This window comes from Tamandua tetradactyla, chromosome 23 (assembly GCF_023851605.1).
Source record: "Tamandua tetradactyla isolate mTamTet1 chromosome 23, mTamTet1.pri, whole genome shotgun sequence".
Classification (NCBI taxonomy): domain Eukaryota; kingdom Metazoa; phylum Chordata; class Mammalia; order Pilosa; family Myrmecophagidae; genus Tamandua; species Tamandua tetradactyla.
Window position 1 is genome coordinate 25,708,676 of NC_135349.1, and position 22,272 is coordinate 25,730,947.

At 48.9% G+C, this 22,272-nt stretch overlaps 1 protein-coding gene across 5 annotated transcripts in view; it reads left to right on the forward strand.

The window, feature by feature from the left end:
* The window catches only part of GSG1L (GSG1 like), a 278,696-nt gene that overhangs the window by 215,358 nt on the left and 41,066 nt on the right, over nucleotides 1-22,272 (forward strand). For all 5 annotated transcript variants that reach the window (XR_013167990.1, XM_077141447.1, XM_077141449.1 and 2 more), the window contains exon 4: nucleotides 17,075-17,186. Coding sequence is in view for 4 of the 5 variants with exons in the window: in XM_077141447.1 (XP_076997562.1) it covers nucleotides 17,075-17,186 (112 nt within the window). In the remaining variant the exon portion in view is untranslated. The remainder of the gene's footprint in view (nucleotides 1-17,074; nucleotides 17,187-22,272) is intronic.

Here is a 22,272-nt window from a genome sequence, read left to right on the forward strand (position 1 = left end):
TTATTTTCTGTGCCCTAACGTGGGGAGCTTGGACTATCTTTTGGCTGTCATCTCAAAATCATGATATTCCCCACATCTAACTCTGAGCATTGCCTATTGTGTTGCCAGAGGGTGCTGCTAGGGTATTAGTGGCATAATTAGGAAGTGCTAAAATTGGTAGAAATAAACCCAAATTGCAATAAATGTAACTGGGTTAAATTCATCAATTAAAATCAGAGTTCTCAGGTTATTTATATAAATAAAAACAACCAGGTCCAACGATACATGAGAAACACTTTAAAAGACACAGAAAGGGGCAGGCAATGGTGGCTCAGTGGCAGAATTCTCTCCTGCTGTGCTGGAGACCTGGGTTTGATTCCCGGAGCCTGCCCATGTGAAAAAAAAAAAGACACAGAAAGGTAGAAAATAAAAGAATGGAAAAGGATACACCTGAAAAATATGGGCTAAAAGAAATCTGAGTTAACAATATTGATATCTGACAAACAGAATCCAAGATCAAAAAGTCATAAAGGGACAAATAAGGAAGTTATAGACTTGCAAAAGGAAACAAAACAAGAAAATTTATCCATCCTAAGCATATATTTACATAACAATATAAGCTTCAAAATCAAACAATAACTGGCAGAAATGCAGGGAGAAAGTATAAATCAACAATAGTGGTTAAAGATATTAACACACACACACAAACTCCTCAGAAACTGATAGATGAAATAAACGAAAAAGTAAACTGAGCTAAAAACTATAAACCTGAATAATACCATTAATAAGCTTGAGTTATTAAGTATATATAAAACTCCATACTCTCTCCCCCCCAAAAAAACCCCACAGAGAATACACGCTTATTTCAAGTACGTGCAGAGAACATAAATAAACATGCTGGAGCCAGAATTTGAACCTGATTTGGTTTGTTTGTTTTCAAAGCTCTACATTATTCTTCCTTGTGTGTCTATCTTACTGGGGTGGGGGTGGGGTAGGAACTGGTAAAGAGAAACTGGCTGACCCTGGGCTTGAGAGACTAGTTCCAGGCATGGTGATCAAGCCCAGTGTGTGGTCTGGGGTGGGAGATGAGCATGGCTCCTCCAACCAAACCAGGCTGAGTCTCACCAGTCCTCTGGAGCTGAGCCCACAGAGGTCCTGATTACCCTCATCAGGCCTGGCCCAGGACCTCCAACTGTAAGTTTAAATATTTACCTGGGTTTTAGTTATCTAATGCCCTGTGACAATATTGCCCCAAACTTAGCAGCTTAAAAAAACATGCATTTGTTCTCTCACTATTTCTGTGGGCCAGGTGTCCCAGCATGCTTTCAATGCAATCAAGATGCCAGCCAGAGCTGGGTTCTCATCTGGAGGCTTGACTGGGGAGGGTTCTCCTTCCAAGCTTGTGTGGTTGTTGGAAAATTTCAAGTCCTTGAGATTCCTTTCAGGGCTTCAGTTTCTTACTGGCTATTGGCCAAAGGCTGCTCTCACTTCCTAGAGGCCACCCTCAGTTCCTTGTTGTGTGGACTCCCAACGTGGCCATTGTACATCAAGCCGTTGAGGGAGAGGATGTCACCTCGTGTGAGAGGAGTTACAGTGTTAGCTAACAGCACCATGGACATCCTGTCACCTTTGCTGTTTTCTGTTGGTTAGAAGGAAGACACAGGTCTCCCGTGCAATCAAAGGGAATAAATTACATGGGAGCTGCCTTAGAATCTATCTGCTTCACTTAATAGAGGTGGCTTGGCAGACTGGGGGAAGAGGGCCTTGTGACTAGAAAGCTGAGCGGATCCATTCAGGTCGGGTCCCCTCTGAGACAGTGCAGACCCCCAAGCCTCTGGCTCCTTTCAGCTGGTGGGTCTCTGGCCTCATCAGTGTGGATGTTTCTGCCCTGGTATTTCTGAAGCCCTGGGAATAAGGCCTTCAAATTGCCATCACCACACCCAGCATGGAGAGAACTGGACTCTGACCCCTTAGGACAGGAAAAGCCTAGGTGCCACTTCTCCAACAGTGCCCTCCCTGATGCCCCCTCTCCCAGGCTTTTCCCATGTTGTTCCTCCTGCCTGAAATACTGTTCCTCTTTTTTTTTTTTTCCTGGCTTTCCTCCAAGACCCAGCTTCTCAACCATTGCTACCGGTTTTTTGTTTATCCATCCAAAATGATTCTAAAATATTTTTAAAATAGTTGGTAGCACAGTATAACCACTTTTCTGCACCCTGCTTTTTTTTTCAGCTTCTCAAAGGTCATTCTTGCTCAGCACATTTTAATCTACCTAATTCTTTTTCACTCACTAATTACTTACTTTGTCAATATCAATTGAGCATCTACTCTGTGCCAGGCACTGGAGACCTGGCAGTGTACAAAACGGATGCTCTCAGGGAGCTGATGCGCTAGTAGGGGAAGATGTTTAATAAATAAATACACTGATAGCATATCAGGTGGTGGTAAGTGCTACAAAAATCGAGTGGAGGTGTATTTTTATATGGTGATGAGGGGAGGTCCATTCTGACCTTGGAGCAGAAACCCAAAGGAAGTTGTATTAGTTACCTATTTTTGTGTAATAAATCACCCCAAAACTTAGCAGATTAAGCAATACATTTATTATCTCACAGTTTCTATAGGTTAGGAAACCAGGCGTGCTTGTGACTCAGGTTCAGAGTCTCTCAAGAGGTTGTGGTGAAGCTGTGGACTGGGACTTCAGCCATCTCACTAACTGTCTAGAGCTAAGGACCCGGTCAAGCTTACCTCTCATGGCTGTTGGCAGGCTCTGGGTCCACGTGGGCTGCTGGGCTGAGGGCCTCAGTCTTGCCGTGGAATGTGGGCTTCTCTATAGGACTGCTCAGGACAAGGCAACTTGTTTTCCCCAACACAACTGATAAGAGAGAGAGAGAGAGAAGAAGAGAGGGAGAACGCATGCTTAAAGAAGAGAGGGCAAGAACTCAAAATGGAAGCCACAGTCTTTCTAAAATCTATGTCAAAATGCCATTCCATCACTTCCCTTGTATTGTGTTTGTTAGAAGTAAGGCTATAAATCCAGCTCACACTCAAGGGGAAGGAATTCCACGAAAGTGTGGGATCACTGGGTGCCAACTTGGAGGCTGCCTACCACAGAAATGAAGTAACAAGACATATGTATAACTGTGGCAAGAATGGCTCAGGTAGAGGGACCTACAAGTGCAAAGGTCCTGGGGCAGGGACATGTCTGGTTTATTCCAAGGACAATAAGGAGGCAGGAGTGGCTGAAGAGGAGAGAGAGAGAGGAAGAGGGATAGGAGCTGAGATGAGGAATGGAAATACATGGATGTGTCATAATTTAATCCATTAGTTCCCTTCTGGCGGACTTGTAGGATGTATTCAATCTTCTTCTACAATGAATATCCTTGTCCATGTATCTCTGCCCTCATGTGCAAATATATATGAGGGTAAATTCCTGGAGGTGGAATCCTGGGTTAAAAGAAAGATGTGTTTTCAATCTTGATGGCCATTGTCAAATTACCCTCCCAAGAGTTGACAGTCCCCCTGGCTCCTTCTGAGGATCCTCCATGCCTTTCTTTGACTTCCTTGGTCCCTTGCTGGGCCTGGCATCTAGCTCTGGTTATTTCACTCTGAATGCTGTTGCTCTGTCTCTCTGGGCTCCCATCTTTCCTCTGTCCCCAGCCCCATCCCTCCAGACGGCTGTTCTGCTGCCGCAGATGGCTGGGGAGTGTAAGCTCCTCGGAGGACGCTTCCCATTGATGGAAATTCTCCATGCTGGGGAAATTCTCACAAACAGTATCTTCCATGTGCTTTTCCCAGGAGTTGGAAAATCCCTGATGGCTATTTTGAGACAATGAGTTCATGCTTGCCTACATTTATCTTTGTAAAGATGCCTGGCTGGGTTCGGGAGGCGGGATAATCTGCCAGAGGATGGAGAACGCCTGCCTGGAATGAGGGGTCCTCATTCCTCATGCTTCTTCCTCTGGGTAAAGCCAAGCCCTGCACTGCCCCGTGGACATGGACAAGGCCTGGGAGCTGAGACCACTGGAATGGAGACCACGTATGAGCCAACCAGCATTTATTGGGCACCTACTGTATGTTTTGTGCTTTTATGTATGACATGAATATAAGCGGGGATGGATCGTTCCCCTGTTGATAACCTTCCTGTGGTTTCCCACTTTGTTTTGTGGGAAATCTCACCCCCCACTTCCACAGCTCCCTGAGCTGGTCCTTTCCCCCTCTGTACCTCCTCGTCCTTCTCCCCTTCGCTCACCGTGCTCCAGCTCACTGACCTACTTTCAGTTCTTTGACATGACAATTTCTTTCCTATCTCAGGGCCTTTGCAATCACTGTTCCCTCCACCTGGTGCTCTTCCCAGGTGTGTTGCATAACTGACCCTCTGTAGCCTCTGCTTCCAGCTTTGAAGTCCCTGCTGGGAGAAGCCTTCCCTGAAGATCTGATCTGAAGTCACACACACACACACACACACACACACACACACACACCACCTTACTTTCTTCCTCCTCACTCTGTTTCTTTCTTCAAAATTGCTTAGTTATCATCTATTTTTCCTGCTCAACTGTCAGCTCCACGAGGACAGAGACTTTGTCTGCCTTGCTCTCCACTCTATCCCCAAGGCTTAGAACAGCATCTCACACACAATAGGTGCTTGATAAATATTGGTCGTATGAGGGCTTGTGACTAGGTATTATTTCCCACATGACAAAATGAGATGTTAAGTGATTTGTTCATGTATACAGGGCCAGAAGTTACCAAATTGAGATTCAAACCCAGGTGTACCTGATTTTGACCCAGTGTATTTTCCCCCTGCTGGATGGCCAGCTGGACAGAGCTGGCTGTCCAGAGTTGTAAGGCAGGAACAGGGCTGTGTGGGAAACTTGAAGGCCAGTGTGTCTGGGCAGGTGTGCTGGGGGTGGGGTCAGACGGGGGTCTGAGGAGCAAGCTAAGGACAGTGACAAGGCAGGCAAGGTCTGGGCCACCACCCATGCCACCTCTGGATGCCGCATTTCACCTGGCCCTCCTGATCTCAGATTCTCCGGGCTTCTGTCCTTGCAGCCTTGTTTGTTTTATATACTGCTTTCTTCCCAGAACCATGAAGATAGTCTGGTAAACAGTAAATGCTTATAAATATTTGTTGACTGACTGAATGAATGCATGGAAAAGGCTACTACGGAATGCAAAAATATATGGATGTGGAGTTAGGCAGACCCAGACTCAAATATACTTCTTTCCTGCTGTGTTACTCTGGGTGGGTCACTTTCCCCCTCTGAGCTTCACTCTCTCATTTGTGGAATAGTGTGTAACTAGACCTGGCCTTCCTGGGATAAGGCAGGAATTACATGAGACGGGATAGCTGAGTGCTTTGCAAACTGTGCAGTACCTGAGGATGGGAGGAGCTGCCATTTTTTTGCTCTCCAGAGGTTTTGCAGCTAGACTTTTGCTTCGTTTCCCTCCTCTGTCTTCCTGGTGACTCCTGGGCTGTGAAAGCAACCTGATGGCATCCGCAGGGAAGTGTGGGGACCCAGAACACTTAAAACTTAACTGGCCAGAGGAGTAAGGTTTGCATTTCAGCTAATGTGATCCAAGGAATGGAAGAAAATGTGCTCAAGCCTGTTTGTGAAGGGCCGGAGCAGCTCCCTCGGCGCTGAGGCAGAAGGCACGAGCTGGAGGGGGGCAAGTGGGGTGGGAAGTCTCGGTCCCAAACCTGTCACAGGTTTCTCTTTGAAGGTCCTGCATGGGTGAGATGGGGGGGTGAGGAGGAAGCCCATTGTTTGAAACTTGAAGAGAGAAACAGAGAGAGCGAGAGCGAGACAGCGAATGAGAGAGAGAGAGAAGAGACAGGGAAACAGAGACCTAAAGAGTCTAGAGAGAGAGAAACAGAGGCAGAGAGAACGAAAGAAAAGTCAGATGGAGGGAGAGTCTGCCCAGTGTCTCCTTTGTAGCCAGAAGGAAAGTGAGATGAGATGGGAGGGCTTGTTCCACTGCCGCGTCCCACCACTGATTCCAGAGCCCCTGCGCCCTGTACAGCACGAACGTCTTACTTCTAGTGTGTGAAGATTCCTCCCTTCCCCCCAACAGGCAAACTTAAGCCAGCGCCTTCCAGGGTGTCCCCAAGAGACTGTCACCACTGTTAGGCTGGAGGACACTGCATTCAATTTTCCAGGGAAAGGGTGTCCTCACCAAGACGGCAGCTCCCTGAGGGAGGGTCGTGCATGGCGTTTTTAAAGTCCACCCCCACGGGGCTGGCGGTGAGACATGCCTCAGCTTCTGGCTCCTCGGGTGCCTCCCGCTCCCCTCTCTCCCTGACTCGGCATTTCTCACACTTACTTCCTGTGCCTTCAGGAAACTTCACGACCTTCGCCACATCCCCATGCCATAGGCACCATCATGTACTTGGCATTTTTTTTTCTTTCTAAATCATATACTTAAAAAATAAAAACTTCAATGTATTCAGAAGGGAAGCTTCAGATCACTGCAGGAAATGAAAAGCCAGTCTCCCTTGCAATAATAGAAGGGAACCATAAAAATAAAAACATTTCTGTTGTAAAAAATGTCTGTGCAGCATCTAAAACAGTGGTTCTCAACCAGGGGCCGTTTCGTTCCCCATGGGACATTTGGCAATGTCTAGAGAAATTTTTGATTGTCGTGTCTTAGGGGAGGTGCCCTTGCACCTGTGAGCAGAGGCCAGGAATGCTGCTGCACACCCAACAATGCACAGGCCGGCCCCACAACAAGGGGTTATCTGGCCTCAAATGTCAACAGCACCAAGGCCGAGAAATCCTGGGCTTGTTAAAATAGCCTTGAGCACTCCCTAGGGGAGGTCCCACTCTTTGGGCTGCTCTGCCCTGGCCAAGTACCCTTCATCCTTTAGGCCCTGCTGACACATGCCTGTGTTGGGGAACCCTTCTCTGACCTCCAGAAAGAAGACTCTAGACGGTGGCTCTTCTGCTCCTCCACCTCCCCTTTCCCAACTCTTGCAGACCCGTGACGGTTATTTCTTGTTAGTGGTCTGTCTCCCCATCTCCCCGTTAGACTCTAAGTTTCAGGGGGGCAGGGACCACCTCTGTCTCCTTTAGCTCTTTCTCCAGCCCCTGACACAGCTCATTGCAGATGCTCACTCATTAAATGTGGAATGAGTGAACTTTGGGCAACGAAAGAGATGTGGATTCCACTCAAGGATTCGCCACCGTGTGTCAGGGACTTAATCTCTCCTTTTACATCTGTAAAATGGACACACTAATGGGAAGGCTGTGGTACTCAAAGAGATAGTAGGTCTAAAAGTCCTGGCAGAAGAGAAGCACAGGATAAAGGCTAGGGCACGTCCACAAGGGGAAGAGATCCCTGCGAAGATTGGAAGCCCCTCCATTCATTCATTCATTTCTTCATTTATTCTGCCATCATTTATTGAGTACTGTGTACTCTTGTTGACCCAGAATAATTCCTTCTAGGGCCCTTTTCATCTGAAAAGTGTTCTGGCTTGGCAGTAAATTATATGGTCTCCTTAACCCTGAAGCCATTATAATCTGGTGGGGCATATGGAGAACTAAGCCTGTAATTATGGCTTGAAAGAGCTTTCTGTACTTGCTTTCTCCTCTTCTCTCCAATTGGCTCAGTGCTCCCATCCCTTCCCAGCCTGCTCTTGGTAAGTTCATAGGGCTCTTCTATTATGCCTGAGAGCAGAGGGGATCCCCAAGAGGATGCCAAGGTCCAAAGTTCAAGGCTTGGGCAGCATGTTGTGCCCGCAATCGTGGGGCATGTGAATTTCCAGCGTAGAGATGTGGGTGATGGAAGAAGGAAAGAGGGGACAAGGCTGTGACCCAGGGAGGCGCGCATGTCAGGGGCGCCTTCCAACCCTGCCCCTACCGTGTGCCTGAGCTCCTGCTTCAGTTATTCATTCCCTCCCAAGCACATCCTTCTCCCACCATCCTTCTTGGGAGTCTTATTAGCATTCGAGGCCATGGACGTGGGCGTTAGTCTATGTGAAAAGTCATATGGGACGTAAAGTCAGGGACACAGGTGAGCATCTCCCTCTGCATAGTCTTTGACGGTGTTTGGTGGTGTCTGCCAATACGTGGCCCCACCCCAGGGCCCGCTGTCCCTCTGTGGGTGCTGAATTCACTCCTACAGACCCCCCCCCCCCGGGGAGGGGGATAGAGGGGAAGGGCTTGGCAGTGGAGTCGGAGCCTGTCGGGACCTGTCCTGCTTATGTCTGTGTGGTTCAGTTGATTCTTCTTTGGGCCCCACCACCCTCTCCCCCTCCTCCTCACTTCCCTCCCCCTCCATGTGGAAGGACAAGAGAACCTGGCTCTGCTTGATCCTATATTCTCCCAACCCTTTTTCCTTGAACTCCTGGACAGTGGCTTTTGAAATCCCCAGAGCCAGAAGCTTGACTGTTGCTTACCCAGCCTTCTGCGACCGCCAGGCCCTGTGACAATGGACGTCTTATGTCTGGTTACCCAAATGAAAGAGGGTAACGCGGAATGCTGGGAGTGTGGGGACATACCATTCATATAAAAAAATCATCCTATTTTTGGTCATCCCGAAAAGACCCAGCAGGAGCTGGAGTCAAGGACTCTGGACTCATCCTAGACTCCCATCGGAGTGGGGAGGGAGTGTCTGAGCCCACAGCTCGCTGGGTTTCCATGTCACCATTGTCCCAGGGCTGGGAAGGGAGAGCTGGGGTGGACAAGGATGGGGGCGGCTCAGTAAACCGATGACTTGACATGGAAAGGGCTGCCATTAAAGGCCACCTCTGATTGGGGCCACTTCACTTTAAAAGACATATAGAGAACTGGGCAGAACCCATCCAAGAGTGAGGCTAACGAGTCATGTGGTCTAAAGGAGACCTTCGCAGAAAGGACAGAATAATTGGAATAATCTAGTGCAGAAAAGAAGAGGTTGAGGGGCCGCCCAGTAATTGCTGAGCTCCTGAAAGTCTTCTCCCAGGAAGATGTCAACCAGCTCACACTCCCCTTGTCCTCAGAGAGCAGAACAAGAAATTAGCTTAAATTGGCGCTAGAAAGATTTAGGTTATGTGTGAGGAGGAACTTTTTAAATTCTGAAATATGCTACCTAGAGAGACTGCGGGGTTCTCGGGAGAGAATCTAAAAATAGCCTGTTCTTTAAAAATAGATCTGGGCAAGCTTTAAACGTAGCATCAGCTCAGTTTCTTGGGGCTGGTTTTAAATGCAGTTGTGCCTGGCCGTGTAGATCCATTCCAGGCCAAAGGGCAAGAGGAAAGAGTCAGCTTTTTGCCCTCTAACATGACAAACGTCTGGATATTTGTAGGTATGGATTTATTTTTTCCCCCAAGAGGCCTGGTGTCATGTAGTACTAGCCTTTAAGAACTCAAAGTATTCTTTCCGTGGGACGATGCTCCAGTGCTGATGTTAATTGGGCCAGTCCCAACAGCCTCTCCCAGTTTTTCCAAGTACCTCCCCATTCCCAAATCAGGTTTTCTCTCTGGCTCTTGAGGGTTTGCTGGGAATTAGTCCTAGGGTGCCAGGCAGTAGGTGGCTCCCCTGCACCCATCCTGCCCACCCACATCCTGCCTCACTGACCCAGCCACCTCACCTCGTGCTTGGAGGACTGAACTTAACGCCCCTCTGGACCCCCTGTCTTCTCTCCAGTCCATTCTCCATCCAGCAGCCAGGGGGCCTTTACAAAACAGAACATCTGATTCTCATTCCTTGGCTTATTTATATAACTCCCGCCCTTGCCCTCTGGATAAAGTCCACACTCCTAAGAGAGTTTCATGAAATGTCCCTGATGATCCCTCCAGCTGCAGCACTTCCCACCAACATCAAACCACTACTGTTTGCGGACTTCTGTCTGAGCTGGTTCCACTGCACACCCCTCTTTTCCCTCTGACCTGTCAGCTCTCAGCTTGGATGTCACCTCCACTAGGAGCCTTTCCTGACCTCCCCACCCCAAGCCTGTCTCCGTAGCCCTACTCGCGCTCCCACAGACCCCTGGACTTCTCTGGTTGGTCTGCCCTGACCACCCGGCAGTGCCTGGTTTGTTTGTTCCTCTCTTGTCCCACTGGGACATTGCAAGGACAAGTCACTTATTCCCAGTTATATCTCCCCCAGGTAGGACAAAACCTGGTACACAGCTGGTACTCAATATATGTTCAGTGACTAACTGAATGCCAAGCTGTCCCAGCAGGGAGTTTCCCTTTGCTACCATCCTGCCCCCATTCCTTCTGGGGTCAGCATCCTACAGGTCCCCACCTGCCACTCTTACCTACCTGACCTGAAATGCATGGAATCCTGGCAACTTTTAGATCAGGGCCCAGCAGAGACAGAAATATTTATTTGGACATGCATGCTTCCTGAGTGTTCTGAGTAATAACTTAGCATCTTTAATAATAAACTCTATTATAAGTTAATTAATCAGCTCCCTCCCTGATGTCTCAATTAAATGAAGCATGGCATTAACACAATGAGACCTAGCCCTGCAAAAGAGAGCTGGGCCAGATACAAGAGAGGTTCTGGAATTTGATTCAACATCATCACTCCATAGCTTTATCCAGGTGGCATCTCCACCCTGAAGACTGTCCCCACTAGAGAGGTCACGGGCCGTGGTCCCCCACACCTGGCAGGATGCCTGGGAGCCAGCCAGCCACCCTCTCTCTCCTGGGGATGGAAGAAAGGATGATTTGGGGCATCCGTTTGGCAGTCCTGCATGTCCTGCAGACTCAGGACGTGCATCTCCAGGCTAACTCCTCTCATACTCTGCAGAAAATCCCACAGCCACAACTGCCCCAGCTCAATTTAAATTCATGAGCCCGGAGCCCACTGGGGCATGCTGCCCTACCCGGCAAGTCCACTACACTTCATAGTTTGTTTGTGCTTCCCACTCTCTGAACAGACTATTTCACACCTTCTCCTCCCTCCTCAAGTCTCCCCGGCCAGGTCTGCCTGGTCTCACCTCATATGTGGTGGAGGGGACAGAAGCGAACCAGGCAGGCATGCCCTTCTCTCGCACCCATCAATCTGCCTGGCCCTTGAACCTGTGCCCATGCTCTCCTTCCCATTACCTCAGGCGCGGTGTCCCTGCTCCCATCAGAAGCCCCTCTTGTATTCTGAAGCCCCCACCCCTCTCTGTCTTCTCACCACCTCACTCCGACAACTGCCCTCTCCCTTCCTCTGCACGATCAGTCTCTCCCTCTCTCCTGGGTCATTCTGGGTAAGCATGGACACACTCCAGCATCTCCCATCTTCAAATTCCCTTCCCCAACCCCTTGCACCTCCAGCTATTAACCCATTTTTCTGCTTTCTCACACAGCAATATGCTTGGAGAACATTTTCTATAATCATTTGCCTGTTTTCTCCTCCCCTCTTCCCGACTTATTGCAGTGAACTTCCATTCCTACCACTGCACTGGGACTGTATCCATCAAGGTCACCGATGACCTCCAATGGCCAACACTCAGCTCTCTGTTTTTATCTTTGACCTAACGGGTCACTTTCTCTGTTACACGTTAAATCGTGTCACCCCCAAAATACGTTGAACTCTTAACCTCTAGTACCTGTGGAATGGAGGTGGAATTGGTTAAGTTAAAATGAGGACATAGAGGAGTAGGGTGGGCCCTTGATCTGATATGACCTGTGTTCTTGTGAGAAGGGGAGAGGAGACAGATGGACACAGAGAGAAACTAGCCATGAGACGACAGAGGCTGCTGTGCTGCAACTTCCAGCCAGGGAACACCAAGGACTGCTGGAAACTCCAGAAGCTGAGAAGGAGTGAGAAAGACGCCTCTGCCATAGGCGTCAGAGGGAGCCTGGTCCTGCTGACACCTCGATTTTGGGCTCTTTTGGCCTCCAGAACTGAGACACTAAATTCCTGCTGTTCAAAACAGACACCCAGTCTGTGGTCATTTGTTACAGCACCCTGGAAACAAGTATACCTTCCTTCTTGGATACACCTGTGCTGGCTTGAATCTGTTATGTACCCCAGAAAAGCCGTGTGCTTCTAATCCATTCTTGTGAGGGCAAAAAGGCTGTTGGGTGGGATCTTTTGATCAGGTTGTTTCCATGGAGATGTGACCCACCCAATTAAAGGTGGGTCTTAATTGTCGTTATTGGAGCCCTTTGTGAGAGGATATAAGGCAGAGACACTTTGAGAGGAGCTCAGAGACAGGAATGTCCTGGGAGGAACAAGCAAGGACACACACAAGCCCAGAGACGTTTCGAGAAATTGAGAAAGAAAATGCTCCAGGAGAAACCAGAAGGTCCACGGGAGCTGAGAGCGCCATCTTGGAACCAACTCAAGAGTGAAGGGTCAGCAGGCATTGCCAGGCGCTTTCCCTTGTGACAGAGGAATCCCGGATGCCATCAGCCTTTCTTCAGCGAAGGCATCCTCTTTTTGTGATGCCTTTGTTCAGACACTTTTATTGCCTTAGAACTGTAAATTTGTAACTTTATAGATCCCCTTTGGAAAAGCCAACCCATTTCTGGTATATTGCATTCCAATAAACACCTTCCTCTCTTCCCCTGGCTTTGGTGGCCCACACTCTGCTTTTCTGCCTACTTCTTTGGCTTCCCTTCTTCAGCCTCTTCTGTGGCCTCTCCCACACTACTTGAGCTAAATATTGGCTCACCCAGGGCTCGATCCTAAGAATCTTCTCTTTCTTCAGTCTCTCTCTCCAGGTGGTGTCTTCTGGTCCCGTGGTATTATATATCATCCATATGGGAAGGACATGGGCATTTAAATCATCAGCTCCGACTTCTCTTTCCAACTTCAACTTGTACATCCAGCTACTAATTGGTATCTCTGCTTGGATACAAAATGGGTTTTTCAGACATCATATGGCCCAAATAGGATTTCACCCACCCAAACTTCTTCCAGCATTAGTATTCATCTTAGTAAATGGCACCCTCACCTGCCCATTTGCCCATTTGCTCGATAAAAGCTTTGCGGTCATCTTAAACTCTAGCTTGCGCCCAACCCCCACATCCAGTGCATTAGTACAACCTGTTGATTCTGCCCTCAAAGCCTACTCCAGATCTGCCAGCGACTCTAAGTCCAAGCAACAGTGGCTCAGCCTGAACCTCTGAACTGGGCTCCCTTCCTCCAACCTTGCCCCCACCATCACCCATCACCCCGTAGGAACCAGAATGATCTTCTTAAAACATAAAGGAACCCCCCTGCTTAAAACTCTTGGATAGCTTCCCACTGCCCTGAGAATAAAATCTAACTCTTCACCATGGCCCACGGGGTCCTGTGTGACCTGGCCTCTGCCCATCTTTCTGATCTCAACTCCAGACACTTCTCCCTTTCTCACTGTGCCACACGGGCTTTCTCTCCCCCACTCCAGCAGGGCAGGGTCTGCCCAGACTTGCTCTGCCTGTGCCCCAGCCATGCCTTCCATCTGGAACGGTCACCCTGGACTTCTGCGTGGCTGCCTCCATCTCTCCATTCAAACCTCTGCTTCAGCATGACCCTCCATGGCCACTCGGTCTTCCTTGTTTTGTCAAGTTTTATTTGCATCATGGCACTTTTCATTACCTGACATTTTCTTGTTGATTTTCTTGTTTATTGTCTTTCACTCTCCACCAGAACCTGAGGCCCTTGAGAGCAGAGCACCTGTTTATTTCAGCCACCATTCCTGCCCCCCTCAACAGGGTCTGGTATGAGAAACGCATTTGAAATAAATGTGTTGATTAATTAAATTAATGAATGATCAATGAAAGAATGATAACTCTGACGTTAGTTCCTGTAGAGAGTTTGCTCTCCAAAGTTTTAAAAACTGGTCTTTTCCTAGTTCATTCCCATATCCCAGATATGGCTGCATGAACCAATGTAATGCCCCCAAGCACCTTGCATACACTGCCCATTTCTTCATTCAACAAACATGTATTGAACACTTACTGGATGCCAGGCACTGTGCTAGGGGCTGGGGATTTAGTGGAGAGCAAAACAGACCTGGCTCCTGGACTAACATGCAGTCCAGTGGGCCTATATGGTGAGTCTGAAGCATTTGTTTGTTTGTGCGTTCATTCATTCATTCAAGAAACACTTATTTAGGGCTTATTAAATAAGAGTGCTAGGGACTCTTCTAAGTATTTTACAGATACAAATCACTTAATCTGCATACCGATCTATGAAGTAGGTGCTGTTCTTACTCTCTTGACACTGTCTTCTAGCTCTGGCCCCACACCAGCCCCTCTGCACCTGACAACAGAAATGGCTTCCTTGGTCGGATCCATGAGCTTTGTGGCCTATGGCTGGAATCCACTGCAGCTCTTCTTGCTCTGGGTTCCAGGTGATACCACACCCAGCCCAGCTTTGGCCCCTCGATCACCTATACCCCCAGGCTCTCTAAGTTTTCCCAAGCACAGAGAAAAGGCTATACCTGCTCCACCATGCGGCTTGGGGATTCCATGTAGGGTGTCAGGAGGATGGGAGGTTCTGGAAACCACCAGCGAGATTTACAGCCATGAGTTTCCCGGTGTAGGTCCCAGCTAGGAACCAGCAACAGTGGCAGGAAAGCGTCATTCATTCAGTCATTGGTAATTTAGGAGTGGCAGTAACTCAGCAGAAAGTCACTTTTTTATTCAGACGAGTTGGAAATGCTTCCTTCTGCCTAGGAATCAGGACAGAAGCTTATGGGCAGATTTTGCTTTGTAGACGCTTGGGTGACGGCCAGATTTTTTGAAGCAGAGTATTTAAATGCAATCAGAAATCTCACCAATCCTCTCTTTGAGTGAACTGTGATATACATTTATCGAATTTTCTTAAAGCAGAACTTTTTGCATTAGGAATAAAGGGAGTTCAATTCAGGAATCAATGTTTTTCTGGATTAAGAATTCAGAAAATTAATTATTCAGCCAATGGGCTGGGTCCAGCTTCTGGGTCTAGCTGGGAAGTTTTGTGTTCTAAAATGCTGTTAGTTCCCTACTGTTTTAGTATGGGGAATGGTTGTTCTCATGAATGTTTTCTTCCATTAGTGGACACTCACTGGACTTTCCTACCTCTACTACAATTCCTGTTTCATTGACGAGGAAAACAAAGCTAGAGAGGTCAAATAACTCTGAGGGCATTTGGATTGGCACAGAGAGGAGAAAATTAAAGAAGTTGCAATAGCTGAGGGTTTGGAGAGCGAAGTCCAGCTCTCAGAAAAGGAACCAGCAGAGACCAAAGGAGGGCTAGAGACCCTGCTGAGTGGTGCCAAAGAAAACACTGCACTGGACAGTATTTCACAGGTAAAGGTGATTCAGTTCAGGGGCTGCTATAGCAGGGAAGACAGAGTAGAACTCAACTCCATGCAAACAGAGGACAGCCAACATTTTGAGGGCTAGGAGCAGGTTGGGAGACAGTAAAGGGGATTGATCATGGGCTGGGTGAAGGATTTACTGAAGCTTTGATTAGGACCGCTTGGCTCAGAACATTTTCCTTTGCCGTAATTAGGCTGCCTGAAGCCTGTAAAGTCTGGGAGGAAAGAGGAAGGAAATAAAGAACTATACCCAGTTAGGAGTATCTCAGGTCCCTGGGTAGCGCAAGGGCCCGGTTGAGAGGGGAGGAGGAGGTCGTGGGCAAGACTGATACCTAGAATATTAGGGTCTTACATTGTCTTTTCCCCAGTAGTCTTGAGTTGCTTTGCTTTGCAATCCCACAGCTGCAAGATCAGTTTCAAGGTAGTCAGGAGCAGGGAGGGAGCAGGCGGGAGCATGCGAGGCTGGCAACGGCATCAAGAGACTTGGTCAGCGGGCAGGGCTTCTGGGTAGGGCAGCAATCATGTCTGCAACAGGAATAATCATCACCAGTGTTATTGTATGCAGCCTTGCAAGAAGTGCTGTGTATCTGGGCTGTGGGGTGAATGGTGCCTTCTGAAAATGTGCAGTGTGCAACCTGAGCACCATTACAGGCCCTGGTCATCAGACTAACTTCAGAGGGTTGAGGGGAAGATGAAGTGAGATAGTCATGGATGGGAAAGAGTTGACAGAGTGCTTGGCACACAGTAGGTGCACGGGGTATTGTTGGTTTCCTTCCTTTTTCTTGTCATCTCCCTGTTCCCTCCTTGTCAACACTATCACTCCATCTAAGGTTGGGTCCAGTCACAACACATGGAGGGCTCCAGATGCCACAGTCCGCACCTGGTTTAGAGTCACCTCGTAGCTGTCATTATTTCATGGCTACTAGGCCCTGGACCCCAAGTGCTGCCTTGCCTTATTTCATTGAACCTTTACCATACTTGTCACCATCCTCATCTTAGGGTTCAAAAATTTGAGGCTTAGAGGGTGAAATGCCTTGCTCAGGGCCACATAAGAAAATGTGGTGGGAGCAGGATTCAGACACAGATTCGGCTGCCGCCAGGTCTCTCAGGACCAAAGTATGCCATGCCAAGCAGGTACAGAGATTTTTGACTATGAGCCACAGGAAGAAAAACATTCGGTATTATAGTTACTACACACATGTACATGCATAGAACCGAAAAGCTTCCCAAGGCAATACTCACTCCTGCGACCGCTGATGGAATCACATATTTTTGTTCTATTATGTTCCATTCCATTCGGTTCTTCTTTTTTAAAGAAAATATCAGTTGCATTCCATGAAGTTCATGTAATGACCCTAGTAGGTCAAGACCTGTGGTTTGAAAACCATTCTCTACATTGCTTTCTCCAAATGCCCTTATAACACACGTGCCTGCAAACTACAGCCAAAGGGCCAAATCTCGTGCAACACCTGTTTGTGTAAATAAAGTTTTATTGGAACACAGCCATGCTCATTCCTTTCTTTATTTTCTATGGTGGCTTTCATGCTACAACAGCAGAATTGAATAGCTGGGACAGAAACTGTATGGCCCACAGAGCCTAAAATATATTCTATCCGGTCCTTTATAGACAAATCTTCCCAACCTACATGCACGTCTGACTGCATCTCCCATGCCTCAGTTTTTCCCGGGCTCCCTTTGGCCCTCAAAGCCAAGCTCAATCTCCTTGGCCTGGCCTAGAAAACCACCATCCTCGGGCCTCTCACGTTGCGGTGCTGCTGACTCCCGGCTTCGCTGGGGGTTTGGGCTCTCCTGTGTGCCCGTGGGGGAGGCGGACCAAGCCCTCCTTGTGCCCTGACGCCGTGCTCTGCTCCCTGCCCCACAGGCCTCCTGGGAATGGTTGCCCACATGATGTACACGCAGGTGTTCCAGGTCACTGTGAGCCTCGGCCCCGAAGACTGGAGACCCCATTCCTGGGACTACGGGTGGTCCTTCTGGTAAGTGGCTTTCGACCTCAAGGTGAGAGCATCTCTGGGCACCCAAGACCCCAAGTCTGCGGGGACCTGAGCAGCTCAACTTGGGTGGGGGGCTAAAGGAGGGGCCCCGAACAGACTTTGGGGTGGGGACAGCCGAGAGTCCCAAGGCACTTTGAGACCCGAGAGCAGGGGTGGGCAAACCATGGCCTGGGCGCCAAATCCACCCACTGCCATGCCTTTGTACAGCTCTTGAGCTGAGAATGGCTTTTACATTTTTATTTCTTTTCAGTCTGTTAATTCAGAGTTAGCTTGATTGTTTGAAGTATAAACAGAGAGATAATTGTTTCCTTGGGTTCCACCTAGTAACTGGGATTATTTTTGTTGATGATGATGACACTCAATCCCTAGATACTGTGTAATCAGATGTGTACAATTTCCTAGCTGGGCTTTTATACCAGAGATATCTCCATGAAGGTTTATGTCCCTGCCAGGCCCATCCTTCTTCCAAGGAAAGTAGCACCATTCTGTCCTTTTTCCTTCTTAAAGTTGTCATGGCCTAGAATGTACGGTGTGCGCTCAGGGGCTCTCTCTCTGATCCTCTGACCAGGACTGATTGGAGACAAGGGAGTTGCTGAACAAGAAACGTTGCCTCCAAATCTTGCCCCATATAGGACAGGGTCTAACTGAGGAGTTCACATCATCCCTCTTGAAAAACATAACTGCCAACAAGAAAGATGGGCCCCTAAAACCTAAAACTCAGGTTGTGTCTTGGTTTTTACATTTTTAAATGATTGAAAATAAAAGGAGATTTTGTGGCATGTGAGAATTATTTGCTATGCACATTTCAAGATCCATAAATAAAGTTTTATTGGAACACAACCACACTCATTCCTTTCGTACTGTCTCATGGCAGAGGAAAGCAATTGCAACTGAAACTGTACGGCCCACAATGTCTACAATATTTACTGTCTGACCCTTAATGGAAAAAGTTTGCCAACCTCTGCTTTAGAGGCCTGCTCTGGAAGGTGGAGACGGGAGCTGGGGGTGCCTGAAGTCAGGCAGGCTGCGGAGGGTTCTCGGCGGTAGAATGGGGTGGCAGGACTGCAGTGAGGTGCCCTCAGTAGAGGAAACAAGTCATGGTGTGGAAAGGAAAGGCAGACTCTTTTGATTTTGACTTCCAGAATCTCAGCTGACTGAATTAAACAGGATGCACAGATGAGTGCATGTAACTGAAAAGTCTGGTTGTATCAGCCAAGTTGCTTTGGTTACGACAGAAAAATCCACCTCCATCAGTCTAAATAATCAGAAAACACACTGGTTCATGTAAATGAAAAGTGCAGCTGCAGCATGGACGTCAGGATATGTTTGATAAGGAGGTCTGATGTCATCAGGACTGAGTTCTCTTCCTCTGGATTCTTTCAAGCATTGGCCCCCACCATACGTTGACCTTGTTTCTGGACTGGCTTCCCCTGTGGTGGTGAGAAAGCTGCCAGCAACTCCTGAGGGTGGTACTTCCTCCTTCACATGTACGGGTAGAAACTGCTAACAAAAGTCCCCAGCTTCCTTCTGACTGGACCAACTTAGGTCATTTCCCCTTTCCTGAATCACTCACTGTGGCTTGGGACATGTCATGAGCTTATTGGCTCAGGTCAACCAGGCCCACATCTGGTCCTAGGGACAAGTAAAAAAGTCTGAAGTGATGGGAGAGTGGAATGGATGCTGGGCGATCCTGCTTCAGGCACAGCTGGATCCAGGTGGTTAGATATTGTTCTCAGGAACTCAGTCATTTTCTTCCTCTTTCTTGTCTCTGTTTTCCTTGGAAATAGGCTGTTTCTCCCCAAGTCGTGGTAAAGATGGTCAGCATGCACAGCTCTAGGCTTATATCTTAAAAGTGAATCAATCCCGGGCAGTGCAATGATGGCTCAGTGGCAAGAATTCTCACTGCCGAGCTGGAGACCCGGGTTCGATTCCTGGAGCCTGCCCGTGCAAAAAAAAAAAAAAAGAGTGAATAAATCCCAGTAGAGAGATTGGGCCTCCTTTTTCCAACATTTCCAACTAGAATCCTGGCTATGGCTTTCATTGACTTAGCTTTGGTGATGTAACCATCCCCGAACCAACGACTTAGACTTGGGGGGGGGGGACTGGAATGCTCTAACGGGTCTGGCCTGAGTCACATGCACTGCCTTTGGGGCCCTGGGGTGGGGTCAGGGCCCCCCACTTTGGACCAGGAGAGAGAAGTAGGGGCGCTTCACTGTGGGGAAAGGGTGGGCTGTTACCAGCAGAAGGAATGCCTACTGGAAAGGCAATCACTGGTGTCCATTACAGGGTATCCAGATCCTGGTCCTGCTGGCCGGGGACCATTTAGCCTTTCGTTCTTTCAACACAGATTTACTGAGCACGTACTCCAGGACAGCCACCCTTCCTGGTGAGCCCTGTCCCCAGGGAGCCTGTGATAATGGGGGATTGAGACCAGTAATGAGCTTTATTACTCTGAACCGGGCTCTGACGGGTGGGTGGGGTCCCACAGCTGTGGGAGCACAGAGAAAAGGCCACTAACCTACCCTCTAGCGAGAGGGTCCTCAGGGGAAATGCAAACTGGGGGAGGATGGAAATGAAATAATAGCGCAACAAGCCTAGGCATGGGGAGTGCAAAGACTTGGAGGGGAGGGAGAGGGGAGGGAGAGCACCTTTGGGGAGGGGTGGCCAGAATGGAGCTGGAAGGACTATGATTGTGGAAGACCCCACAGCAGACCAGTGAAACTCCAGCCCCCCTTTCCCCATCCCCACTTGGTTCTGCCTCCTTAAAGCCAAATGCCTGCCCTTTAGAGGGACCTTATCCGGATTGGACCATCCCCAGTCCTTTTAAGTAGAAAGAGCCCAGGGAAACCAGCTAAGGCTCCGACCCCCCAATTCCCCGACACTTCCTTTCCACACACACACCCCATTCCCTAACCCCTGTCCCCCAGCAGTTCTTTCCTGAGATCTTGACCTTGGAGGGGAGTCACCTTGGGCTAGAAAAGGGGACAAAGAAAGACACTACCATTTTGGTGTCTACTGTGTGTTAATAATCTCTTACTATTGAACACCAATGTGCTATTAATCACAATAGCATCATAAGGTAGGTACTTTCATTATCCCCATTTTATGGAGGGAGGAATCGAGGCACAAGGAATTTAAGTCACCTGCTCAAGGGAATCCACCCGTGAGTGGGAGAGCTAGGCTTCCAACCCAGGCGGCTTGGCTTTGGAGCCTCATGCACTCGACCCCTACATCCTACCTGTCTCAAGTGATGCTGTAATAAAGATGGTTTAGGGATGGCTTCGCCCAGGGTGGGGCACGTCACCTATGCTCAGTAAACGGCAGCTCTCCTTGCATTGCTCTTACTGATATTACATTTAGCACATGCTAGAACCCCGTTTTGCATATGCAGAAACTGAGGCCCAGAAAGTTAGGGTCACTTGCCCAGAGTCCCACAGCCATAAGTGGCAGGATTCTGAACCCCCAACCTCCCCCCCGTCCCAGGGCTGCTTTTTCCAGAGGCCCCTGGCTCTCCACTCTGGCACACAGCGCTTAAAGGCAAGCCTGCTGGTGTCGGCTCCTTCCTGCCCTGCTCCTCTGCTCCCTTGGGTTTCCTTCCGAGAGGTACCGAGTTCCCATTTGACTTATTTAAGGCTGGGGCCCAGTGTGCAGCCCTATTGGGGCTGATCCATCGCTCCCTGTCACCAAGGCCTGCAAGATGGATCAGTCCCATTTTTCATCCCTTGCCTTTGGGGCCTTGCCAGAGCTGCACAGTATCATCCCTCTTTTTTAATATGTGTGAGGCCATTTGTCAAAAAACTGGTCTCAGAGCCTTCCCTACCCCCCATGCCAGGCACTGGAGGAGGGTCTCAACTCTCAGGGAAGATGGGGCCAGCCTGTCTTCCCACCAGCAGGGAGGAGATAGAAGCTGCAGGAGCTCAGCGTGAGGAAGGTTTTGGGGGGCATGGAACCACGGCAGTTTCTGAGCCCTGGGAGACCTAGCAGGAAGTGGAAGGCCCCATGGTTAAGGGGAGACAGACCGGGTTCAAATCCTGCTGACACTCACTGCTGGGTGGCTGTGGGCAGTGTGGAGTGGTGTGGGGTGCGGTCTCTGGAGTCTGACAGATTTGGCTTCAGGTCCAAACTCTGACTCTCAGCAGTTGTGGACCTTGGCCATGTCGCTCACCCTCTCTGAGCCTCAGCATGCTCATCTGTAAAATGGGATAATCCAAGTGTTCTTGGATTCCCTATTGCTGGACAGAAAACCATTCCAAAATTCAGAGGTTTAGAATAAAAATGCATTAATTACCTCCTATGGTTCAGTGGGCAGGCCAGGCCTAGCTTGGTGATCCTTGCTTGGAGTTTTCCATGGCATCATAGCTGGGCAGCCATGGGCCGGGGTTCATCTGGGAGAATGACTGGGCTGGGCATATGAGATGGCACCTCTCAGTGCTGGGAGTTGGTGGGGGCTGTCACTGTGAGCTCAGTTGGGGCTGTCTCCGGGATCGTGACTTCTGTGTGGCTTCTTTATGTAGCTGGGGCTCCTCACAGCATGGAGGCCAGATTCCCAGGAGGAGTGCCTGAGAGCAAGCCATCCAAGAGACCTGGGTGGAAGTTGCAGGGTTTTTCCTTATGACCTCTCCTCAGAGGCCACACAGCCCCACTTGTGCTGCCTTCTGTTCGTCAGGAGTAACCAACAAGGCCAGACCAAGGGAAGGGGGCTACACGAAGGCATGATGCCTTGGCAGAATGGCCTACTGGGGACCCAAATAGAGAAGTGAGCCACCAAAAGGAGTGAATGAAATAACATGTGAGGCGCTTGGCACAGACCACGTGCTCAACACCCGTTAGCTGTGAAAGGCAAGCCACCAAGCCTCTGCGAGTCTCAGCTGCCCCGTCTCTAGAATAGGGATAATAACGTGTGTTTAGAATGGGATTGCTGCAAGCGTTACATAGGACAGAGGTCTTAAAATCCTTGGCGTACAGTGAGAGCTCATTAAATGGCAGTGATTGTAAATGATGACGATGGCATTGGGCCTTTGGAAATGCCACTCTCAGTTGTTGAGAGTACATGAGCCACACATCCAGG